General features: G+C 40.3%; 1 protein-coding gene across 29 annotated transcripts in view; it reads right to left on the bottom strand.

Annotated features, from left to right (window-relative positions):
* C2CD5 (C2 calcium dependent domain containing 5) overlaps positions 1-20,192 on the bottom strand; it is an 89,268-nt gene that overhangs the window by 62,649 nt on the left and 6,427 nt on the right. For 11 of the 29 annotated variants that reach the window (XM_054826379.1, XM_054826411.1, XM_054826440.1 and 8 more), the window contains exon 1: positions 3,549-3,833. The exons of 1 other annotated variant lie outside the window; for it this stretch is intronic. In XM_054826379.1, the coding sequence (XP_054682354.1) occupies positions 3,549-3,638 (90 nt within the window). In that variant the 5' untranslated portion in view covers positions 3,639-3,833. Of the gene's footprint in view, positions 1-2,923; positions 3,316-3,548; positions 3,853-3,902; positions 12,616-20,192 lie in introns of those variants that run through there. 17 more of the 29 variants (XM_054826491.1, XM_054826450.1, XM_054826486.1 and 14 more) reach the window with 6 other exon arrangements.

Genomic DNA, 20,192 nt, shown 5'->3' with positions numbered 1-20,192 from the left:
CAATCTTGATATGCTGGACACATTATCAGTAAATTCAGAGCAGCAAGGGGGAAGCACCTTATCAGTTTCTATTCCTTTCTTAAAATATAGAAAATTCCAGAAAGCATATAGGCAGAAAGGTTATAGGGACTAAATATCTATATACATATCTCTTTCTATATACCCCTGTAATCTCCAGTTAGCAAAGATTAAATATTCTCCACACTTCTACCAATGAATGTACCTGCAACCACCTCATAGCCTATTTCAATAATCTCCATCTGGTCTCCACAGGAGTCTATTTCAGGATACCACCCCATTTGGTTGTTTTATTTGAAACTGAATTTCTTTGATGCTTCATACATCAAGAAACTATGCTGCACAATGCAAGAGCCTTTATTTCACTGCAGCTTTCATTCCAAACCATTTACAAACACTAGCAGTTCTCCTGAGTGTTGCCTATAAAAACAATTAGTACTTCAACTCACACCAAGTATCTGATGGTACCTACAAATACTGAAAGTTATGTTTTTTGAATTCATTCAGGATTCTTAAGAAAATAATGAGTGTGCTGATATAAAAGAAATGCTACAGTTAAAGATAGTTGTGGATTTTGAATGCTGTTTTCTTTTTAAAATTCTAAATGGATTTTGGAGACTAAATTTAGGCTTAGCTTTTGAAATCTGTATAGCAATTTTTTTAAACACTTTTGCTCAAGAAAGTATTAAATAAGCACTTTAAACATTTCAGTAATAAGGTGATTATTTTGCATAGGTGCATACCCCAACACTAAAGAGATTGTGCACTTGCTTAAGTACTCCCAGTTCATTTAAAAACCCTAAAGCACTGCAGAACTGGAGTAGGAGTTCACACTGAGCTCTGTATATATTAACTGTACATACCTCGGTCAACAGAACTCTGTACACCATTTGTGACCAAATTAACAAATAAATTGTATGCACCCCTATTTGATTCAATGAACAGTAGTGCTTTTTGAAAAGAAGTTAGTTCAACATAAGCTTTAAAGTTAAAAGCCAGCATGATATGAAAACTCAGGACTAAGTAACAGTGTAAAAACATCGAGCTATCGGAACATGGATGCAGCCTACGTGCACTAGAAAACTAACAGCACTGCCACTTAGAAAGTGTATTTATCACACAAAGTATAATAAAGTGATATGGACACTAGTTTTAACTGAGCTATCTTATATACCAGAAGCTGTCAAGACACAACAGCCCAGAGCTCCACCCAACCTATTTTTATATGATATCTAGGGAGTAAATTAGTTCCCTTGGAGCCCCAGGCAGCTATAACTGAACTTCTCCAGTAGACAAGTTAGTTCATTAAAGCTAGTAGGGATAATCAAGCACTGCACTGCTGTCCACTGTACAAATTTAGAAGCACAATTACAGAAGAAATTGTGCTAATTTGCTCCAGATCACACATGCTGGCAAAGTCCAAGTTATGCATAACCTAAGCCAAGTAAGAGCTCTAAAGGCTTTTCTCATTTTCTTTTCTAATTCTAGATTTATATTAGAAAATTTAACAAGGAAAATAAAGGCTAATAACGAACTAGTACCTTAAATAAAAATGGAAAGCTGAAGTAATATTAAGTGAAAATATTTTGTAAAGGTTTTCAGCAACCTTACACTAAAAAATGAAACCGTATTTTCAAGCTCAATTTATTTCAACATAAATCTCACCTGCTGCCTTGCCTACTCCACATGTGGAAAAGATAGTTTCCACAGTCTTTCTAAGTAACAGTCCTAAACCAAGGCCTCATCTACGTATTTCTTTAGCCTTATTTGTGCAAAGACATTCATGAAACTGCATGTTAACCCAGCTAAGCAAACTGATCTTTCTGAAAAATTTTATTTTCCTTTTTTGCTAAGCTAGTCTTTAACCAGATGAATTTCCAGATCTATTTTGCTACATTGCTACTCGGACAGTGGGGCTAGCACAGATAGAGTAGGATTGGGAACAAGTGACCAACAGTAGAGGAAAGCTGTTTCTCCTCAATGCAGCATAAAACCAGGCCAAATGAAACTCATCAGAGAATTGTTATTTCTTATTGCTGTTTTCCCTGTCCCCTAGTAGCACACATCAAGTCGCTGTAGGCTGCCTATTAATCAAATGTAAAATTGCAAGATAAATGTTTATAAATTAAAAACTGACTGATGAAACATCTGAAACCAAACACTGAAATATTAAGTTAAATGATCGCCATTCATGTAATAAAACAGCAGCGTGTATTTTTTCAGCTCCATTGAAAAGCACGAGAAATACATTTTCACTTTAGTACCAATTTACTGTCCCATTAAGCAATGCGTTTAGTGTCTAATGACAATCAAATTTTTAAGCACCAAACCAAATCAAGATTTATATACTCAAAATCTATTTTTATATTATCAGACTTCTCAATTTACACAGTTCTAGAAAGACATCCTGTCTTCCTACCTTAACTCCAGTATTGCGCCAACCTCAATTATTATTTGTGGTACAAGCATGCATTTACTTAGCATTCCATTTTTAAATACCTCTTTGCTTTTTCTGAGAGTATGACTTCTGAATCTATGGAATATTACTGACATGTTCTAAGTTATTCATATTGGAAATAATGAATCATAAAATTGAAGGATCACATCAACTTATTTTACAATCCCTTCCTGAGAAATGCCCTATATATTACCTGTTAGCTATATGATTATAAAGAAGGTTGAGCTTAGATACTTCTGGTGCATTACAATGATTTAAACATGTAAACAATATTTAATATTTGTCCAATAAAAATGATCTTCAAAAATATTTTAGTATTTTAAATACTTTAAATAGAAATATGAATATTGGCCTTAAAAGTAAAACCTGTACAACCACTTTGCACTTCATATATTCAGAGACACAAATGACTTAAACACGCTTTTACTACTTCTCCATCCTTCTTACAGCTGGTTTATTGAATCCTGAAATGGACTCCATTTGGCTGCCATATCAACAAGAGCCATTCACGGACAACCTTCAGCCAAGAGAGGCTGAAAAAGAGCGGAATATTCCTAAAACGCCATTCAAATTCTACACGGCTGTCAGCTAAAAATCACACCCAAGGGTAAACCACCAACTGCTTTAAAAACATCCCCGCGGACACAGGCTCAGGGTGCTCCTTGCCATTTCTGCGGCGCCTCTGCGGGGCACGCTGGCCCACCTAGCCGGGGCCGGCCCACCCTCCCGGCGCAGAAGGCAGCAGCCAACACAACAGCTCTCCGGCCGAGCGCGGAGGCACGAAACGCGTCCCAGGGCGGGGCTGCTGAGGGGACCAGCAGCGTCCCACGCAGCCCTCAGCGGCAGCGTACGTGACCGCGGCGGCACCTGTCGCGGCAGGGCGGCCGGCCAGCGGGGGGCGTCCCGCGCGGCCGCGGTAGGTGTGCCCCCCTCCCCTCCCCTGCCCGCCCGCGCAGGTGCCTCAGCCACGCGAGCCCGGTGGCAGGTGCAAGGGCCCAAGCTATGAGCCGGCAGGGCCGCCCTTTCTCCCCCCTTCCCTCCCTCTCCGGGGCACAGCGCTCCTCCCGCCAACCTCCACAAAGGCGTCGGTCAGGTCACTGGCGCGGTCCATCACCGGCAAATGGCGCCCTGCCACGATTTTGACCTTCAGCTTCCCCGGCATCTTCTTCCTCCTCCTCCGCCGCCGCCTTCCCCCCGCTGCAGGGAGAAAACAACAGCGCGTGTCCCATGGAGCGGCAAGCACAGGGACGGAGGGGGGGTGACGGGGGAACTGACGCGCATGCGCCGCGGACGAGCAACGGTCTGCGGCTGTCTGCCAGCGCCCGGCGCCGCTGCCCGAACCTAGCGCCCTAACGGCTTTGCGGCACGCGCGCCGTGACGCAACCCGGCGGGGAGGGAACGGCAGTTGGGCGCATGCGCTACTTACTAGGTCACCACTGCAAGCGGCCGACAAAGCGGACGTAGGGAGCGGGCACGGGAATAGGCAGCCCTCCGCCCGCTCCCGCCGGCGGCGCCAAGGCCCCGGGGCGCCCCGCCGCGCAGCTCGCTACTACCGGTATCGCCCCACCCCTACGCCAAGATGGCGCCGCGGGTATAGAGACCCCCGCTGAAAATCGAACGCCGATTCCTCGATGGGTTCCGCGCTAGCGCTGCGGCGGCGCTTCCAAGGACACTCAGGATGCTTTGAGCGCCGAGTCATCGATGTCCGGGACTGCAGTGCCGGCCGCGGGCGGCCCGAGGCCGCGGTGGGCCGGGCTGGGACCGCCCTCAGCCCCCCTCGCAGCCGGGCCGCCACCGCGCCGCGCCTCTTCCTCTATCTGGCCTTGTGTCTACCGGGCCCGGAGTCGGGTGTCGCGCTAGCCGCGCCTAGCCCTCAGGCTGGGCTGCTCGGCGTCCCTGGCCGCCGCGGAGGCCGTGTCCCGGGGGCTGCCGGCCGGCGCGGCCCGTGGGGAGAGCCCAGTCAGCGGCTCCGATGGCTCGGGCCTGTTCTGCCTCCACCTTTCCCTGAGGAAAGAGTTGATGCGGTCTCGGGCTTGAGGGCCAGTTAAAGGGGAGGTGTGGAGCATGTGTGCATCTCCAGGCACTCGGTGGGACAGTCCTTTCAAGGATTTAAACCAAACCCCATGGGTTTGAGGTTTTTTTCTTAATCAAAGACAAATATTTGTAGTATTTGAGGGATTATGAATAGATTAAATGGAATTTAGTTATCAGAAATAGGATTTGATACGTTTCTTGTAGCCAGGTTTTAACTTTTTGATGCCTGAAAAGCTCTTTGTTTAGGAAACAGTGCTGTGGAAGCTTGGGGCAAACCTAAGGAGCAAGGCTGGCCAGGAGGTACAATCAGGTGTGTTCCTGTGGCTGGGAGTACAAAACCAGGTTGGGTCATGGGTTGTACCTCTGGCGGGGTCCTGAACAAGAACATGAAAGAACTCTTGTGCTTTGATTAAGTAGTCCCCAGATGTTGAGCCAAATAGTAGATCTGGTTGGATTATTTTCCTTTATTTCTAATCTTACAGAAAGACTAAATAATGTTATGGGCTGTAATGTGATACTGCAAACAAAAAACATGGGAATGAAATGTAGTGTGTGGCATACAAAATTCATGTGTAGATCATCTTTGGCTATCTGTCCTCCAGCCAGCTGCATTTAGTCTCACTAATATAGCACTTCCTCTCTTTAGCTTGTTTTGAAGTTATCTTTGGAGCAATTGGTACTGTTGTTAGCATTCATCATAGCCGAGTAAATTATAAACAGGCTAGATGCCATGTTTCTTCTTCATCCATCCTTGTTTGAGTGGAGTACTGGAATGAGACTCTTCCCAAGGCAGGATAGTAGTGAATAGCAAACCCCCAGGAGGGGAATCAAGACCAGAAAATAAGCTGCTAATGTTAGGGTTTTAGTTGAGACCAGAAACATGCTTTTTGAATGGAAGCTCCTTATCTCACCTGTTTAAATGTTGTTTTGGTTCATATAATCAAGCAGTTACAGAGCATATGAACTGAATATTTCATTTGAATAAGACTGAGCTGAAAAGCATAAGCTAGCAAAGCACCAAATACGTTCTAGCGTTTGAGCTGTGGCAGCAAATTAAAGCTAGTATGAAATTAAACCCCCTGAATGGCATATGGTGCGGGGGGGCTAGGTCCTCAGCACCGTTTCACTCTAAAGGTGGGCCCTTGATAGCCACTACCATTACTCATTAACATAGCCATTTCTGTGTCTTTAATTCCCTATTAGAGTAGAAAACTACCAGCAGAAGATCGAACTACAAAAACCCCTTCTCTGTTGCCCGTGTTAGATACAGCATCGTTTGGCCTTCATTAATTGGTGGTTTATTGCTTTATAGCCCAAGATTTAGGGAATGTGCAATAGGTTCTTGACTGCAAACAAGTAAAACCAATGAAAAGTAAACTTTGTCATATGCTCTTATGTTCTTTTTTCTGACAAAACACCTATTTCTTTGTTTCCTTTGCTAGCTAAATAACAATGCAACAATTATTAGGAAACACTGGTTACTGCAGTTTTACAGCATGTCTTGTAGAAAAATTTTTTCAGCTTATAAGGACATAAATCCTCGAAAAAAAAGTCTTTAATTTGGAAGAGCATTTTCTAGCCCATTGAACAAAAGATTTAAACAGCCTTGTACGTTGTAAGCAAAAGGGCGCAAACGTAGTTTACCTCTGTCTCTTTAGAGATGGGTAGGTGGCTCTAACAAATGTGTGATGACAGGGTCTTCCTAAAGCCCTCTTTTGTCACTGAACACACCAAACAAAACTCTGGAGCTCTTTATTTTTCACCGAAGATTGGACAATTTGCCTGACTAATGGCCAGTTAACACAGTGAATACCTGGCTAAATATACCGCCTTGTTACATGCAGAAGCTACAATTTGGGACAATCGTTAAACAATTCAAGCATTATTGTAGCAGATGCTTCCTGAAAGGGAAACATTTAAGAGAACATCTAACGAGGTAAACTCTTCCGGGCAAATTCTTGTAAACCTGCAGCACTCCTGACTCTTTAAAGACCTCTAATCTTCCCAATGCTTCTTTTTCTCAAACTTTTTTAAAAGATTTTTCTAAAGTTAAAACTGTGGGGGTTTTTTGTAATGCAATACAAATCTGTTCTTGTCTTACCCACTGAACTTAGAGAACAGATTACCCCTTTAGAAGTATATAGAGGACTCTTACTGGATTAGACTGCTAATAACTAGTACAGATTTTAGGTAGTCTTTTTTGCTGTTTATAGCATCTGGGCCAATAGGATCCACAGGTTAACTATCTGCTTAGGGAAAATTTATCTGCTCTTTATTTTGAACTTACAAACTTATTTCACTTGTGGGCTCCTCTCTCTTACATCATGAGAGAAAAGGAAGAATTGTTCCCTTTATTAATGCAAAGCTTTTTATGGATTTTTTTTTAAATGGACTTACCATCTAACTATTGTTTAAATTCACTTGTTTTAAATAACTAGTTTTTCCATTCTTTTTCATAGGTCTTTTTTCATGCCTTTGAACATTCTTTTTAGTTTCCCCTGAAGACTCTGAACAGGCCATGTTTTTTTTCTTAAAGTGAAGTATCTCCAACAGGAAATAAAGTTCCAGGGAAGCTTTACCAGCGTTGCCTAATGAACATCTCCCCCTCTCTGGGATTATGAAATATAGGGATTAATGCAATGCTTATTTCTTTCTCAAAAAAATTCTGTCTAAGGATCCAGCTTTTCAATAGAAGATTTCAGTAGTCAAAGGACTAGAAATGGGAAAAACACCTGTTTTGGAGAACCAGTTCAAATCTATTTTAGATACTTGGAAGGATCAATCAGATGTGATTTAATGTGTTAAAACACCTGCTTGGTGTATTATACCTGTCTTAGGGCTGAGGACTTTCTATACTGGCAGAATGAAACCTGTCCTTCCATAAATTAGCATGTGACCTTACACATTTCATGCCAATAGTATTCTAGTTCTATAGGGCCAGCAGGGACTTACAGAAAGGGAAAAGTAGAAGGGACTCAGCTGAAAGTTTAGTCGAAGCCCTAGAATATCTAAACTATTTGAGGCATCTAAAATAGCATTAGATTTCCCTCTATTTTAGGCAAATTATGTGCAATATGAAGGATATACTTGAAACTAAAGCTATAGTATGCACTTTCTCAGTAATGTGCATGCCAGAAGTCCACAGAAAATATTAAGAGTTATATTTTCATCATAAGGAAAAAAAAAAAGATGTGACATCTGACTTTGGACTTCAGTATCCACTTTATTTCTTTGCTGAGTTTTTTTCCTTCTGCTTAAAAGTGATGTTTTAGCAGGTTGTAACAATAGAAGTCATGTTTCAGCAAGATAACAAGTGTGATATGCTTAAAGAATAGTGTTATCTTATTTGACCAGGTATTGTCATGTATTGAATAGCATTTTAAACCAACTGTACAAACCAAGAACATTTCTAATTAGAATATTAAAGATAGCTTGTGTGGAACAATGAGTGTCATAAAAATAGGAGAGTTTTATGTGGGGAAGCTGGGAGTTTTTACCATATAAATGTCAAGATCCATGTATCCCTTCTTTCCAATTGTTCTAAGTATGATAGGATATTGTTTTGTGTTTTATTTTCTGCTTAATTGCTACCTCAGTGTATGCTTGGATTTCCAACAGAGAGAGATTTCCTTTGTGGTATACTAAATTAGTGGTAAACTAAATTAGTTTAGAAATTGATACTCCGAAGAAAAGGTTTTCCCAAAAATTTCAATCATCTGCTGACCCATCACTTTAAGGTAGGTTTCAATTATATTAGCTTACAGCCTTCTTCAAGATACAGATTACAAGGTGGTGGCCCAGGCTTTCCTCAGGTTACAGCACGACCTGAGATGTGGTGGGCTGTGTCTTAACCACGGGGAAAAGTGCTTTTTGATTATATTGCATTGAGCTGATTTGAAGAACAATGAATGAAAAAGGGTTTTTTGTCTTTTAGTTTGTTGAAACACACCAAAGAGACTTTATATCTGCTTTTGCGTATTAGCAGTCACAGAAGATACTTGCTCCACTTCTACTGCTGTTACTGTCATAAGTAGTCTTTGAAACAGGAGTCTTTGTCAACTGTTAGCAACAAAGAAAACACTGCAGTGCCAGTTTCTGGTTTCTGGAAAAATCCTAATATTTCTTTGTAAAACTACACGTTTCAAAGCAATCTGGCTGAAATCTACAGGGCACCAATCCAAAAATATTTTTAATACTGCTCGGAGGGGTCCTATATCCAGAGTGAGCTATCTGTCTGTCTGTCTATTTGTCTCCTTAGTAAAGGAACCCTGCATCCCAGAGGAAGGAAAAAAAAAAAAACAAACCCCACACCGGAACCAGAAACAACCAACCACAACTCTTATTTCCACTCTGTGCGCTATGTTGCATGCCTACTACAAGGATTTAGATGGGCAAAATCTTGATCACTACTATTTATTATTGCCTGTGAGTATTTGATGTGGCATTGCAACTCCTAATCCCTCTCATTAGATTAAAAGATATGGAGTGAAATCCTGTCTCAATAAAATCAGTAAGGTGAAACTCTCTCACTGAAATGATGAGGTTTATTATGAACTCCTGGGGGGAACAAGGCTTCATTACTGAGGCTTCTGATTTCCACTGGAGGAGCTCACCGTAGTTAGTCTGTTTAAACAGAAGATTAAGAGCAGTACTAATGTCTATTACTATGTACGTGAACAAATTCCTTCTACCATAAGGGGTTTCTAATATAGCAGGCGTGATAAGGAAAGGATGGAAGTCTGAGCAGGACAAATTAAACCTGGAAGTATGTAGACATGACTAATGGCAATGATGGGAGTTGTTATCAAGCAAGTTATCAAAGATAGGCATTTTTTAACTGTCTGTAATGTAAGTCATCGGGAGCACTTAGAATCCGTAGTTCTGTCACCAAGACTGCATTTTTTGCTGACCTATGAGAGAACAAAAACAAACCACCCATGGCCCTGAGAAGATGAGCACTACATGCAGCAGGAAGGTGACTGTGGGCAGGCTCTAATCTTCCATTAGTGTCACCTCCCTCCCTCCCTGGTCATGCATGCAGAGCAGGTGGAGAGTGAGCCTAGAGACAGCTGCAGAAAGAAGCTGTGAAGGCACTCAGTAAATGGTGGCTACCTAGAGCCAAAAACTTCATTTTGACTCTCGGTTACTTGGGGAGGATGTTATGGGTTCGGTTTTGCTGACTTTATCCTACTTTGCCTAAAGCTGCATCTTTCAATAATGCTTTTTACTCTTGATGCTGTAACTGTTGGGTAAAAATCAGATGATCGTAGTAAGTGATTTTCCTGATGGAATTAAAGGGCATGATATGAGTAATGAGTATACATGGATGGTTGACTTTTGTCCTCAATCTATTCAAATGCCAACAGAACTAAGTTGAGCTTACATTGGTGATAGATGATAATATAGTCTGTTCTTTTATATTATACAGGAACTGAATACAGAACTTATTTGGAGACAGTATATTGGAATTAATTTTTGAAGTTAAACATTATCAGGCAATTCAAATACTGTACTGGTGATTCAACAGATAGTCGGATCCAGATAAATGTGCTAATATCCTATAATATGTATGAAGAAAAGCATATCCAATGAAAACTCTTTAATGATACTCTAAAATATTATTTCCATGCAGATCTAGTGAATTGAATAAAACCTTGTTGTCCTTTGAGGAAAAACAGAAGCCAAGAATTATTCTCAAGGCTTACATTAAGGGGGTAAAAATAAGGCCAAATATGTCTTACTCCTTAAATTATATTTCTGAATTGTTTATATGTACGTGTTCCCTGGATATCAAATGAAAGTATTTCCTTTGGAAATGAGATCTCAGCACTTTATATTCTTTTGAATGTGACCTCTTTCCAACGGTCTACTCAATCTTCTGTTGACTTCAGCAGTTTAGGATTTGGTCCACATCAAACAGTTTGTAAGAACAGAGCACCTTCAAAATACTCCATTTCATGCTATTACTGCTGTATTGAAGGTCTCAATTTCCATATAGGCTTAAAAGAAATTGGATAAAATAAATGTTCGATAACACAGAAATGTACGCAATTGCCTACTGGGGGAATCAAACAACTGGATCTGATGTCATGTTCTCAGCTAGTAATTGGATATAATTTATCTTTCTTACAGTTCTGTGAGGGAAATAATGTTGCATATGACTTTGTGCGTTTTATGAGCAATGAGTGGCAATGGCATAATTGGGCTATCAGCTCACAGAGATTGCAGCAGAATTCTGTGTACACATGCTCTAGCAAAGGTATTTAGTTACAAGCAGTACAATAATAACAGCTATTCAGAGTGCTTCATGCTTACAAAGCCCTAGTTAATTAGTCAACACCTAGTTAATAATTTAATTAAATGTAATTGTCAGCAGCAGTATCATTAGAAGATAATTAGTCCTTCAGTGACACTTTGAACATTTCTGCCCTTCCTCCTTTTAAGGATTGAGTCAAAGAAAGGAAATATTTAACTGTGATTGTAATATGTATTAGAGTTACACAGTTATTAAAACAGTTATATTTGCTGGGGTTTTTTATTCTGCTTAACATTGTTGGTATTTTCTCTTCATTTTTCCTGTATATTTATTCAGGTCCTATCCCCAAACATGTGGAAATATTAATGAATGTGTATATTTATATGTTGAAATTGCTGTCAGGATCAAAGATGATGTTCCTGAAATTTTGAAGTAGGTTAATGCTTATTAAAGCTATGGTCTTTGTAGTTTGTCTCGTCAACAGCTATGGCACAGGCAGCAACATTACGTATATACTGCTCAGCAAGTCAGTCTGTGTCTCAGAGGAGACTATTTTAGGTGTAGTAACTCTGCATAAACTATCTATAGAGTAGTCTTAAAGATCTTTCACAAGATATGCAAGTTATTTCCTGGTGCAGTAAAAAGATTAAGTTGGATTACAATCAAAACAATAAAACTTTTGTATTCTAAAACATGGAGTGAATGCAGTTCTTAATAACCATGTGATGCTTTTGCTTCTTGTGTTCCATTTGGAATAGACATGATTATGTGAGTTACAAAGTTTTTAACGTATAAACAATAAAAACACATTAATGAAGCAAACCACTGAGTTTTGGTTTCCAGCAGCATGTAATGCCTTATGTTCAGCTTCTTACAAAAGTGGAATACAGGCTTGTGTCTACACAGTGTTACTCATTTGCTGTCAAAATATCTGATACGGAGCGTTTCACGTTGTTTATTTAGGAGTTCAACTCTCACGCCAAGCCAAAGGAGACAGAAGAGGCTCATCATCTGAATTCTGTCTCCTTTCTCAGTACGCAGGAAGCAGAAAAATCAGGCTCCTAACTCAGGAGCTGGTAAAGTTAGAAGCTTAAACTACAAACCAAAAGTAATATCCTTATAATTCACTTTCCATCACCATTCAATTTGTTGTGGAAAGCATGTGCTGCTGCTGCAGAAAATGTCAGTCAAGCAAAGTGGTCATGGCACATCACGTGAATACAGTAGGGGGAACTGAACTGTGATTGCTATCAGATGAAGCACTTCTTCACGAACTAGATTAGAAAAACTTGCCTTCCGGGTGCACAGTGATGGGGAAAAAGGTGAACAACCAGAAGAAACTGTTCTACTCTTACCCAGAGCTCTCGGGGAACGGGGGTGGGCAGGGAGCCCCAGATAGATGTCCCAAGTTGATTTTGTGCTTTCTGCTGAGAATGGGTGTGGTGTGGTGAGAGAACAGTGCTGCTGCTCCAGGGTGTGAGGCTGCACTGGGGAGTCTTAGTGATAACATCTTACACTGTGTAAGAAGCCACACAGAGGTCTAAAGTAGAAAAGAGTCATCTTATCTGTGGCTTATGGGTTATTGGAGCAATCAAGATGACTACTTGTAACAAAGCAAATCTTTTTTTTTAGTCCTGTCACGGTTCTTGAACACATTCCTGAGTCCCACCTGAGGTCAGAAGGAAGTATCCATTCACAGGGAAAGCATGAAAGTTCCAAGACCTGCAGGATAACTGAAGCCCCACAAAGCACTCTTTAAACAAAAATAAATCCTAATTTACACATAGCCATGGATTCACATAACTGAATTATGTACGGTGGAAAGGAGAGAAGATCGATGGTCCCGGTACCAGCTTATTCTTTCTAATGCAACTGGAATTAATCCAGTTCACTCTCTTGATTACTAGCCATTGAAACAAACTCTTTATATTCACTACTTACTGCCTTACTTAAGTAAAAACTCTTGGTTTTGCTAACTAAAAGTACTTGGCTAACTAAAGTAGAATCCTGTCATCTGTGCTTGTTCTTTGAGTACTATCTTAATTCATTCCTGGCAGAGTTATGTTCAATGCTGCGTTTGACCCTGTTAATGGCAAGTTATAGAGCTTTTGAAATACGAGGACAGTGTCTTCAAACAGTGTCTTCAAACTGCCTTCAAAGTATGAAAATTCTCATTCATCAGGCTTGTTCTGCCTTTCTCTGCTTTTATGTACAGGAGAATTACGATCATCACCTTGGACTGTCTTGATAGCAGTTGAGGGAGGTACTGCTTTGATTTTATTACCAAAGATTATTACGAGCAGCACAACTTGAGAAATATATGCTAAATACATTGCTTAATTATACATAATAATTCTGTAAAATGACTGAGCATCTTCCAGTGCATGAAAGTTAAATACAGACCTTAATTAAGCAAACCAGGAGCTAAAGGTGACATCTGGCAGGGGCAATGACATCACCCATCAGGGTGCCGTCCCACAGCACCCAAACAAGAAGCGCTGAGCAGGTCCAGTGATGGTAACAGAGTTCAGTTAATGGCCTAGTAATTAGCAGTCAGGTCTATAGTAATGAGGCAGGTTGAAAGTCAAGGCAAGGCAGCCAGGCCAGGCCGTGATCTGCAAGGCTGGATGCAGCCAACCTACCAGAGCGCTCGGCAAGGGCAGGGACCTGAGCCCATGTCCAGCTCCTTGTCTGGGGCGGGGGGGGCAGAAGGTGCAGAGAATTTTCTCACCGCTTACCTGTTTTCACAAAATCTATACAGCTGTGGCATATTAGTGCTTGTCTTGGATACTGGCAGCTAAAGACTGAGGAGAGAAGTGGAAGGGATTGCAAAGGAGAATTATGGAGAAAGGTGGATGCAGGCTGGTGAGAGCAATTGGACCTGGTCCAACTGTGTTGGTGTGTTCAGTGCCCTGAGGACAGCGTGCTGTTAAGGTTGGGAGCTAAGGTAAGAAGACTGTTATGTAGCACCAAAGTATCTAGCAGCTGGGAAAATCCTGCTGAACTTAAAAATAAATTCATGTTTAACACAAAATAAGGAGTCACACTACTGTTTTTTAAGGACTAACAAAAAATTCCTCTCTACAGTAGAGTTTTTGTGTATGCAAGTATGTGATTGCCATCCCATAAGAGCTGTATCCCACAGTTTAGGCTCTGGGATTAAGAAAGATTTCTGCTATCTTGCCATTACCAAATGTGAGGACTAAGAACAGACCTGCCTTGGCTAATAAGAATATTCTGCTACATCTGTCCTCATTTTTAGACACATTCACTAATTTTGTGTCTTAATTTCACACTACTAGTTTTGCAATGTCTCACAAATTACTTTCAATACTCCGAAAACCTACTGGTTTTCCTGATTTTATTGCTGTGACTCCTGAACCCTCCACTGAACAAAGGCAAGCAAGATCGATACAATCAGTTTGCAAAGGCAAGCCCCCGTGTTATTTTTGCAAAGGTCAACCAATTCAAGAATTTGTTGCAAAGCGTAGCTGTGATCCGCGTGAAGACAAGGCCTTGAATTTTTGAAGGTCTGATTCTCACACAGCTTTGGAATCCAAAGAGTTAACTGCTGTCACGTGTAGGATCATATTTTATCCGTGGCCTTCCTTTCTAGTGATTTTCCATTTGTGCTGGAGATTATCTCACTGCACTGTGTACGTTTCAGGGCTTTAAGTCAACAGATGAATCACTTCATCAGCCTTCACTTCATTTTGGAGGATTGTTTTGAAATTAAGACAGACCTAATATTATTTTAACCTTGTTATTGTTTGCATGTGTGGAGAAACAGCTTGATAGCATGAATCTTCAAGTTTAAAAAAGCACAAACTGTCTCGGATAACATTTGAAACATTTTTCTTGCAATATCTACCGTGTAAGATCTTGCGTTATAAAAACACTCACGTAGTGCTTGGGTTTGGTTTTTAGGTATCACTGACATAAGACAGGGTGTGAACTATCACAATAGACGAGTTATACTGCAGATCACCTATTCAAACTAACGTATAGCCACTGATACGGGGTTGGTAGTTGGTGTGGTCAGACTACTCGTAGCAGAGTTGGTGGCCTAGGGGGAAACTGCTGGAAATGCACTGCTTATTCTCCAGGGGCAGTAATTCTAATGCAAGTGTTAATAAGTGTTTGAGGTGCACACGTACTATCTGTTTGATCGTCGTGTACTCTGATTCCTCTGAGCCAGGAATTCTTAGCTTGGTGCCTTGGAAAAGAGCATGGGTGAGAACTAAAAGGCTGAGGCAAAATCTCTTTGGGAGTGATGCTGCCAAGCTAGGGGAACTGATAGAAAAGGGTGGAGAGGACACGGACTCCCTGTTTAATTTTAGATATTTGTCTGTCCTTTGCAATTCACGCCTTGCAAGTTCTTTTGCTCATCGGTGATTGTTAGATAAGCGTACAAAATTGTGTCCGTGGACACTTTTTGTTGTCTGCCTGCATCAAAGAAGTAACAGTTCGGTCTTTCAGATGCAACCTTTGCAGCTATGATCTTTTCCATTCTCAAACCGAAGCTTCGTTATCAGAGCACGCTGTTATAGAAGTTATATTTCAAATCTGGCTGTGATATTGAATGGCTCCCAGAGGAAAGGGAACCTTCAGCTCATAAACCAGGTATGTGTCATTTTCTGTTCTTGGTGGCTGTATACATTTTTTTTAACACTGAAAAGTATTTTGGTATGTGGTAGGTAAAATGCAATCTCACTCACAGCTTTGTTAACTGGCACTACCTAAACTGTGATGAACAAAACCAGGTAGTTGAAGTTGATGCAGCTGAAAAGTGATCTGGAAAAAGAATAATTCTGTTTTAGCCATATCAGATAACCACATGGTCAGATACAGAGAAGTATGAAAACCCTTAACTAGGGGTGGGCTGGATGTAGACTGGGTTATGCTTCTATGCCTAGCCCTTCTCATGCCAAATGGCCACAACTGAAAACAGTAGGAGGCTGATTAGCTAACTGGCTCTTGTTCCCCACTTCCCTCTCTGACGAGAATAAACACACAGGAATGTCTGGTATTTCTTACAGAAAATATACTACCCTATATTAAGAAGCCCATTTTGATTCAGTATCAAAGTGGACAGAATTAACAAGTTTCTTGTGATTTAACTATGCTTGTTAGTTTGTTGTTTTGTTTTGTTTTTTAAATAAAAGACATTTCTTGTTAACTCACGTTTGAAGGCTGTTTCAGAACCTTCATGCATGATTAGAAAATTCCAACGAGAATTCCAGTAGCAGTTTATGCCTAGTTTGTGCACACCAGTATTATTTTTTAGCCTTAATGGATCTTTTCCCTTCAGGATGCATCTGTGCTGAAACTTTTGTGATGGGTGGTTCTGTCCGCACACAGCTTTTCTTGTGCTGGATGGAACTAGCCAAGCTCCAGACTTCTCTTCCAAGAGAATGGGGGTCTCTATCTACCTAGTCATGTCATTATCCTTTATCCATACCTGGTTTGGTTTTTAATATACGGGACCAGAATTGTACGTGGTATTTCAGATGAGGCCTCAACAGTGCTTTGTACTGTAATTCCCCTCCTTCTGTATCCCTCTGTATTTGTAGGTAGTCCCAGCAGGGACTATCTTGCCTGATACATCCTAGGATTCCTTTTGCCTTTTTGACAAGCATGCTGTATTCATACGACAAAGTTTATAAAAAGCAGAAAAATGCCCTATCAGGGTGCAATTATAAAAATAGAGGTGTAGAAACTAAAAGCTAATCTATGTGTGATCTACACATGCAGCACCAGTAGGTACGCAGCTGGGCTTGCGTACGAAAAAACCACTGGGAATTATGCAGAGCCCTCTGCTGAGGAAATCCAGGTCCTGGGTCCCTGAAGGGCTGGGGAGCTCACTGAGGGAGCGGAAAGGCTTGATGGTGGCAGAACTCCCTCCTTCTCTCAGACCACTACGTCGATGTGCAGCAGCACGTGTTGGGAATACTTAATGTAGAAATAGGGTCTAATTCTTTATGGAGCACCAAGCTAAGAAATTAAAGATGGCTATGTTAATGTTTTAACACACTTTTGAATATATATGCAGTGCAATACATTGTTCTCGCTAAGAATTTCTACTTCTGTGTTTGCAGGCCTTGTGGGTTTCCACCAAGGACAACAAAAATAATCCGATGCCAGATGATATCAGTGATCCACTCTTCTCTTATCAGTGGTATCGAAGAACCAGAGGCTTCCAAAAATAGGTGAACATATTCTAATATTCCCTAAAAATATACACAGTGCAATAATAAAGTTTGGAAGAAAAAAATTGCCTCCTGACTTTTGCCAATTTAGTTTATACTCTACAAGAATAAGATTTAATTGCCCTTATCTTAATTATCCTTAACTTGGTACGTGCAGTAACTGCAGGTATTATTATCAGCCATAAAATTATTCAGCCACAAAATTTACCTAAACTGCCCAAAGGACTATTTTCCATATGCCTATCTCAGTTAAAAATGGTTTTCTTTAATTTATTCCAAATTCATTGGACATAAGTTTTATTGGAGTGAATTCCATGTTTTTCTGATAAGGGACATAAAAGTAGTGATTAGTTTTTGAAAAAGGTTTCCATAGGCTATGTCTGTGGAAACAGCTTATCTTATTTTTGAAATGCCTGTGCTGCTTTCACTCACCTTGTATCCACACAGAAACATCTTTTGCTCACATAAAACTGGAATTAACTTCAGGGTTTTGTAAAATGGGGTCAAAGACGTAAGAAGTCCATCTCCACAGCTACTTCTGGGCCTGTTTCAGCTGCTTCTTGAACTTTGAGCCTAAGCTTCTCTATCATGCAGTTTTTGTATTATTTCTTTTTTTTTTCTTTCCTAAAATTAAGATTGTGTTTCTTGATACAGTATTCAAAAAACCCAAACCCTGTACATTTCATTTTCTAACATTTTCTGATCTTGTTTATGCTTTCAGCAACTGCATCAAGAGTGTGCTTTGTTCTTGTATTTGTGTTCTGCTCTGTGATCCTTCCCATATGAAACTCAGATTTTGCCAGACTCTTTTGGCCAGGTAAAAACTCTTATTTGTGAGCTTTTCTTTCTAAGAGAAGCCTCACTCTTTTTATGGAAACATCTAATGAATTATGAGGATCGGATTTGAACAGCTAGCTGAGGAAAGAATGCTGAAAAACACCACAAAGATAAAAAAGGGAAAGTTGAAATACACCAGAGAAGAGCAGAAACCCAGAATATTTCTGGAAGCAATTAAAGAGTTTGGTTTATAAAACAGTAAGCAAGGGAGACGTTATTGTAAGAGAAAATATTTTCTGCCAGAGGTTTGGTTTCTGGCATCAACTTTCATATACAAACATGAACACTTTTCTTGGTGGAAAAGTTTTTCTCCTTGGTAGAGGAAAAATAAATCCCTGACTGGCAGAAAGTGAACTACAAATAAGCTGTGACCTTAAATTCATCAGAGGGTTTTAAAGGTGATTTTTTTTTTTTTAAGGGTTCTGAAGGTTCAAACATCTGGGTTTATTCTACTTTCTTCATGACATGTCTATGTGTGGTACTGGCTTATAAGATAGGCGCTGGTTGAGGCTGTGGCAGAGTTGGTTTGGGGACGCTTTAGGGATCACATAGAAGTTGACCTTGCGCCAATGACTTTATGCGACTTAACAAAGCAAAGCAAGACAATGATTTATTAAACTAGAAGCGACCATCAGAGAAGAGTGATCCCATGAGTTCCACTTGTCCACCGCTAAGGATCTATGAATGGTACTGCAGGTGGTTTTATAAATACATAATTCTGGGCAATTAGTCCATGCAAATGTAGGATCAGTTGATCTACCTTTCAAACATTCCTTCAGTATTTCTGCTTTTGTATACTTGTTTTTTTCTACTGCTTAAAGCTTCCTGTTCCCAAAGACAGTGGGAAACAAATATTTGTAAAGATAAGCAGGGAGTTCAATGTTTGTGGTGGCGTAAGGGTTTGGAAATGTTTTTGTTGTTCACTCATTGTAAAAAGACCAGGGGACAGCTTTTGGCATGGCTCTTAGTGATACAGTTGATTACATGATCAATAACTGCATACTAATGACTTCCCACTGTTTCTTTCCAATGTAGGTAGTTGCTGTTGGTGCCAGAAAGATTATTGCTGGTAAAAAAAAAAAAAACAAAACCAACCAAACAAACAAAACCAAAACAACAACAACAACAACAAAAAAAAAACCAAAAAGGAAAGATGATTATCAGGAAAACCTATTAGCATATAAACCACTCTGAGAGAAACTCAAAAAAATCCCTCACTGTTCCCTACTTTTTTGCGTTACAATATTGTAACAGTCATTCGGAAAAGCTACTGACTGGCTGCTTCGCTTAGTCTAAGCATTCCTTTAATTCTGTAGATAAAATAAATACATTGCTGCAAATCATGAGAAAGTGAGGGGGTTTTATTATTACAGAAGAGGGAGTTGGATTAGAAAGTCATTCCCCTGAGAAGTAACACCTCCAAAATAATCTTGCAATGCAAAAAAAACCAAAAACCACACAATGAGTGATAATTAACAGAGCTAGTTGACATGGTGTTCTTTAAAAGTTAAAGATGTACATCAGTTGGAGACAGGATATCAAATATCAGTAGGGAGAGCAGCAGGAAACTTTTTCCACTGGATGAAAGGGGTAAAAAGAAGAAAAACAAGTCTCAGTTGCAGTAACAGCTGACTAAGCTCCTGACATACCCGAAGCACAGCCAATTGTAACGAATACCAGGGAAAACAGTATCTTCTAAACAAAAATACTGTTCACTTAGAAACTTAAAGTCAAGATAAAAATGTCAATCTCAGAATAACATTGAGGCAGAAGATACATGGATCGCGGAAGTGAAACAAAATGCTGCAGTTGCGACCTGCTTGCAAAAGATTTTCTGCTGTACTCTGGGTGAACCTCAGCCTTTAGGGATTGTGGGCAGGGAGGCCCAGCTGACATAGAAATGCAAAATTCCAGTGTGTGAAAAAGAAACAGAGGCATTACGCACCTCTGGTGCTTTGGAGAGAGGGGGTGAAGCCCGAATGAATATTCTTTCCTTTTCACATGTTAAAAGCTTTGCGGATTCCAACAAACCAGAAGTGTTGCCACATTTTCAAGTGTAAAGACTGCAGAGTTGAATCCACTGCACAAACCAAAATATTTCAAGGCAAGATGAGAAAGCAACAGAATTTAGGAAAGCTGGTAATGATTAAGAATATGTGTTTGCTTACACTGCAGTGAGGCTTCCAGTTCTCTTTCAACATGTTTTGATAAAACTTAAACTCTGAATTCCACTTGCACTGGGAGCTCCTAAGAAAGACACAATGTTCTTGTAGTAGTAACTCTTGCTACCTTTCTCCTTGATTACCCTCCTGCTTGCTTACTGCTTGTCCTCCAAGCTGGCAGGAGACAGGGAAGCAATTCTACTCCCCTGCAGTCCTCT

This window comes from Grus americana, chromosome 1 (genome assembly GCF_028858705.1).
Source record: "Grus americana isolate bGruAme1 chromosome 1, bGruAme1.mat, whole genome shotgun sequence".
NCBI lineage: Eukaryota > Metazoa > Chordata > Aves > Gruiformes > Gruidae > Grus > Grus americana.
This window is presented reverse-complemented; position numbering and strand designations above follow the sequence as displayed.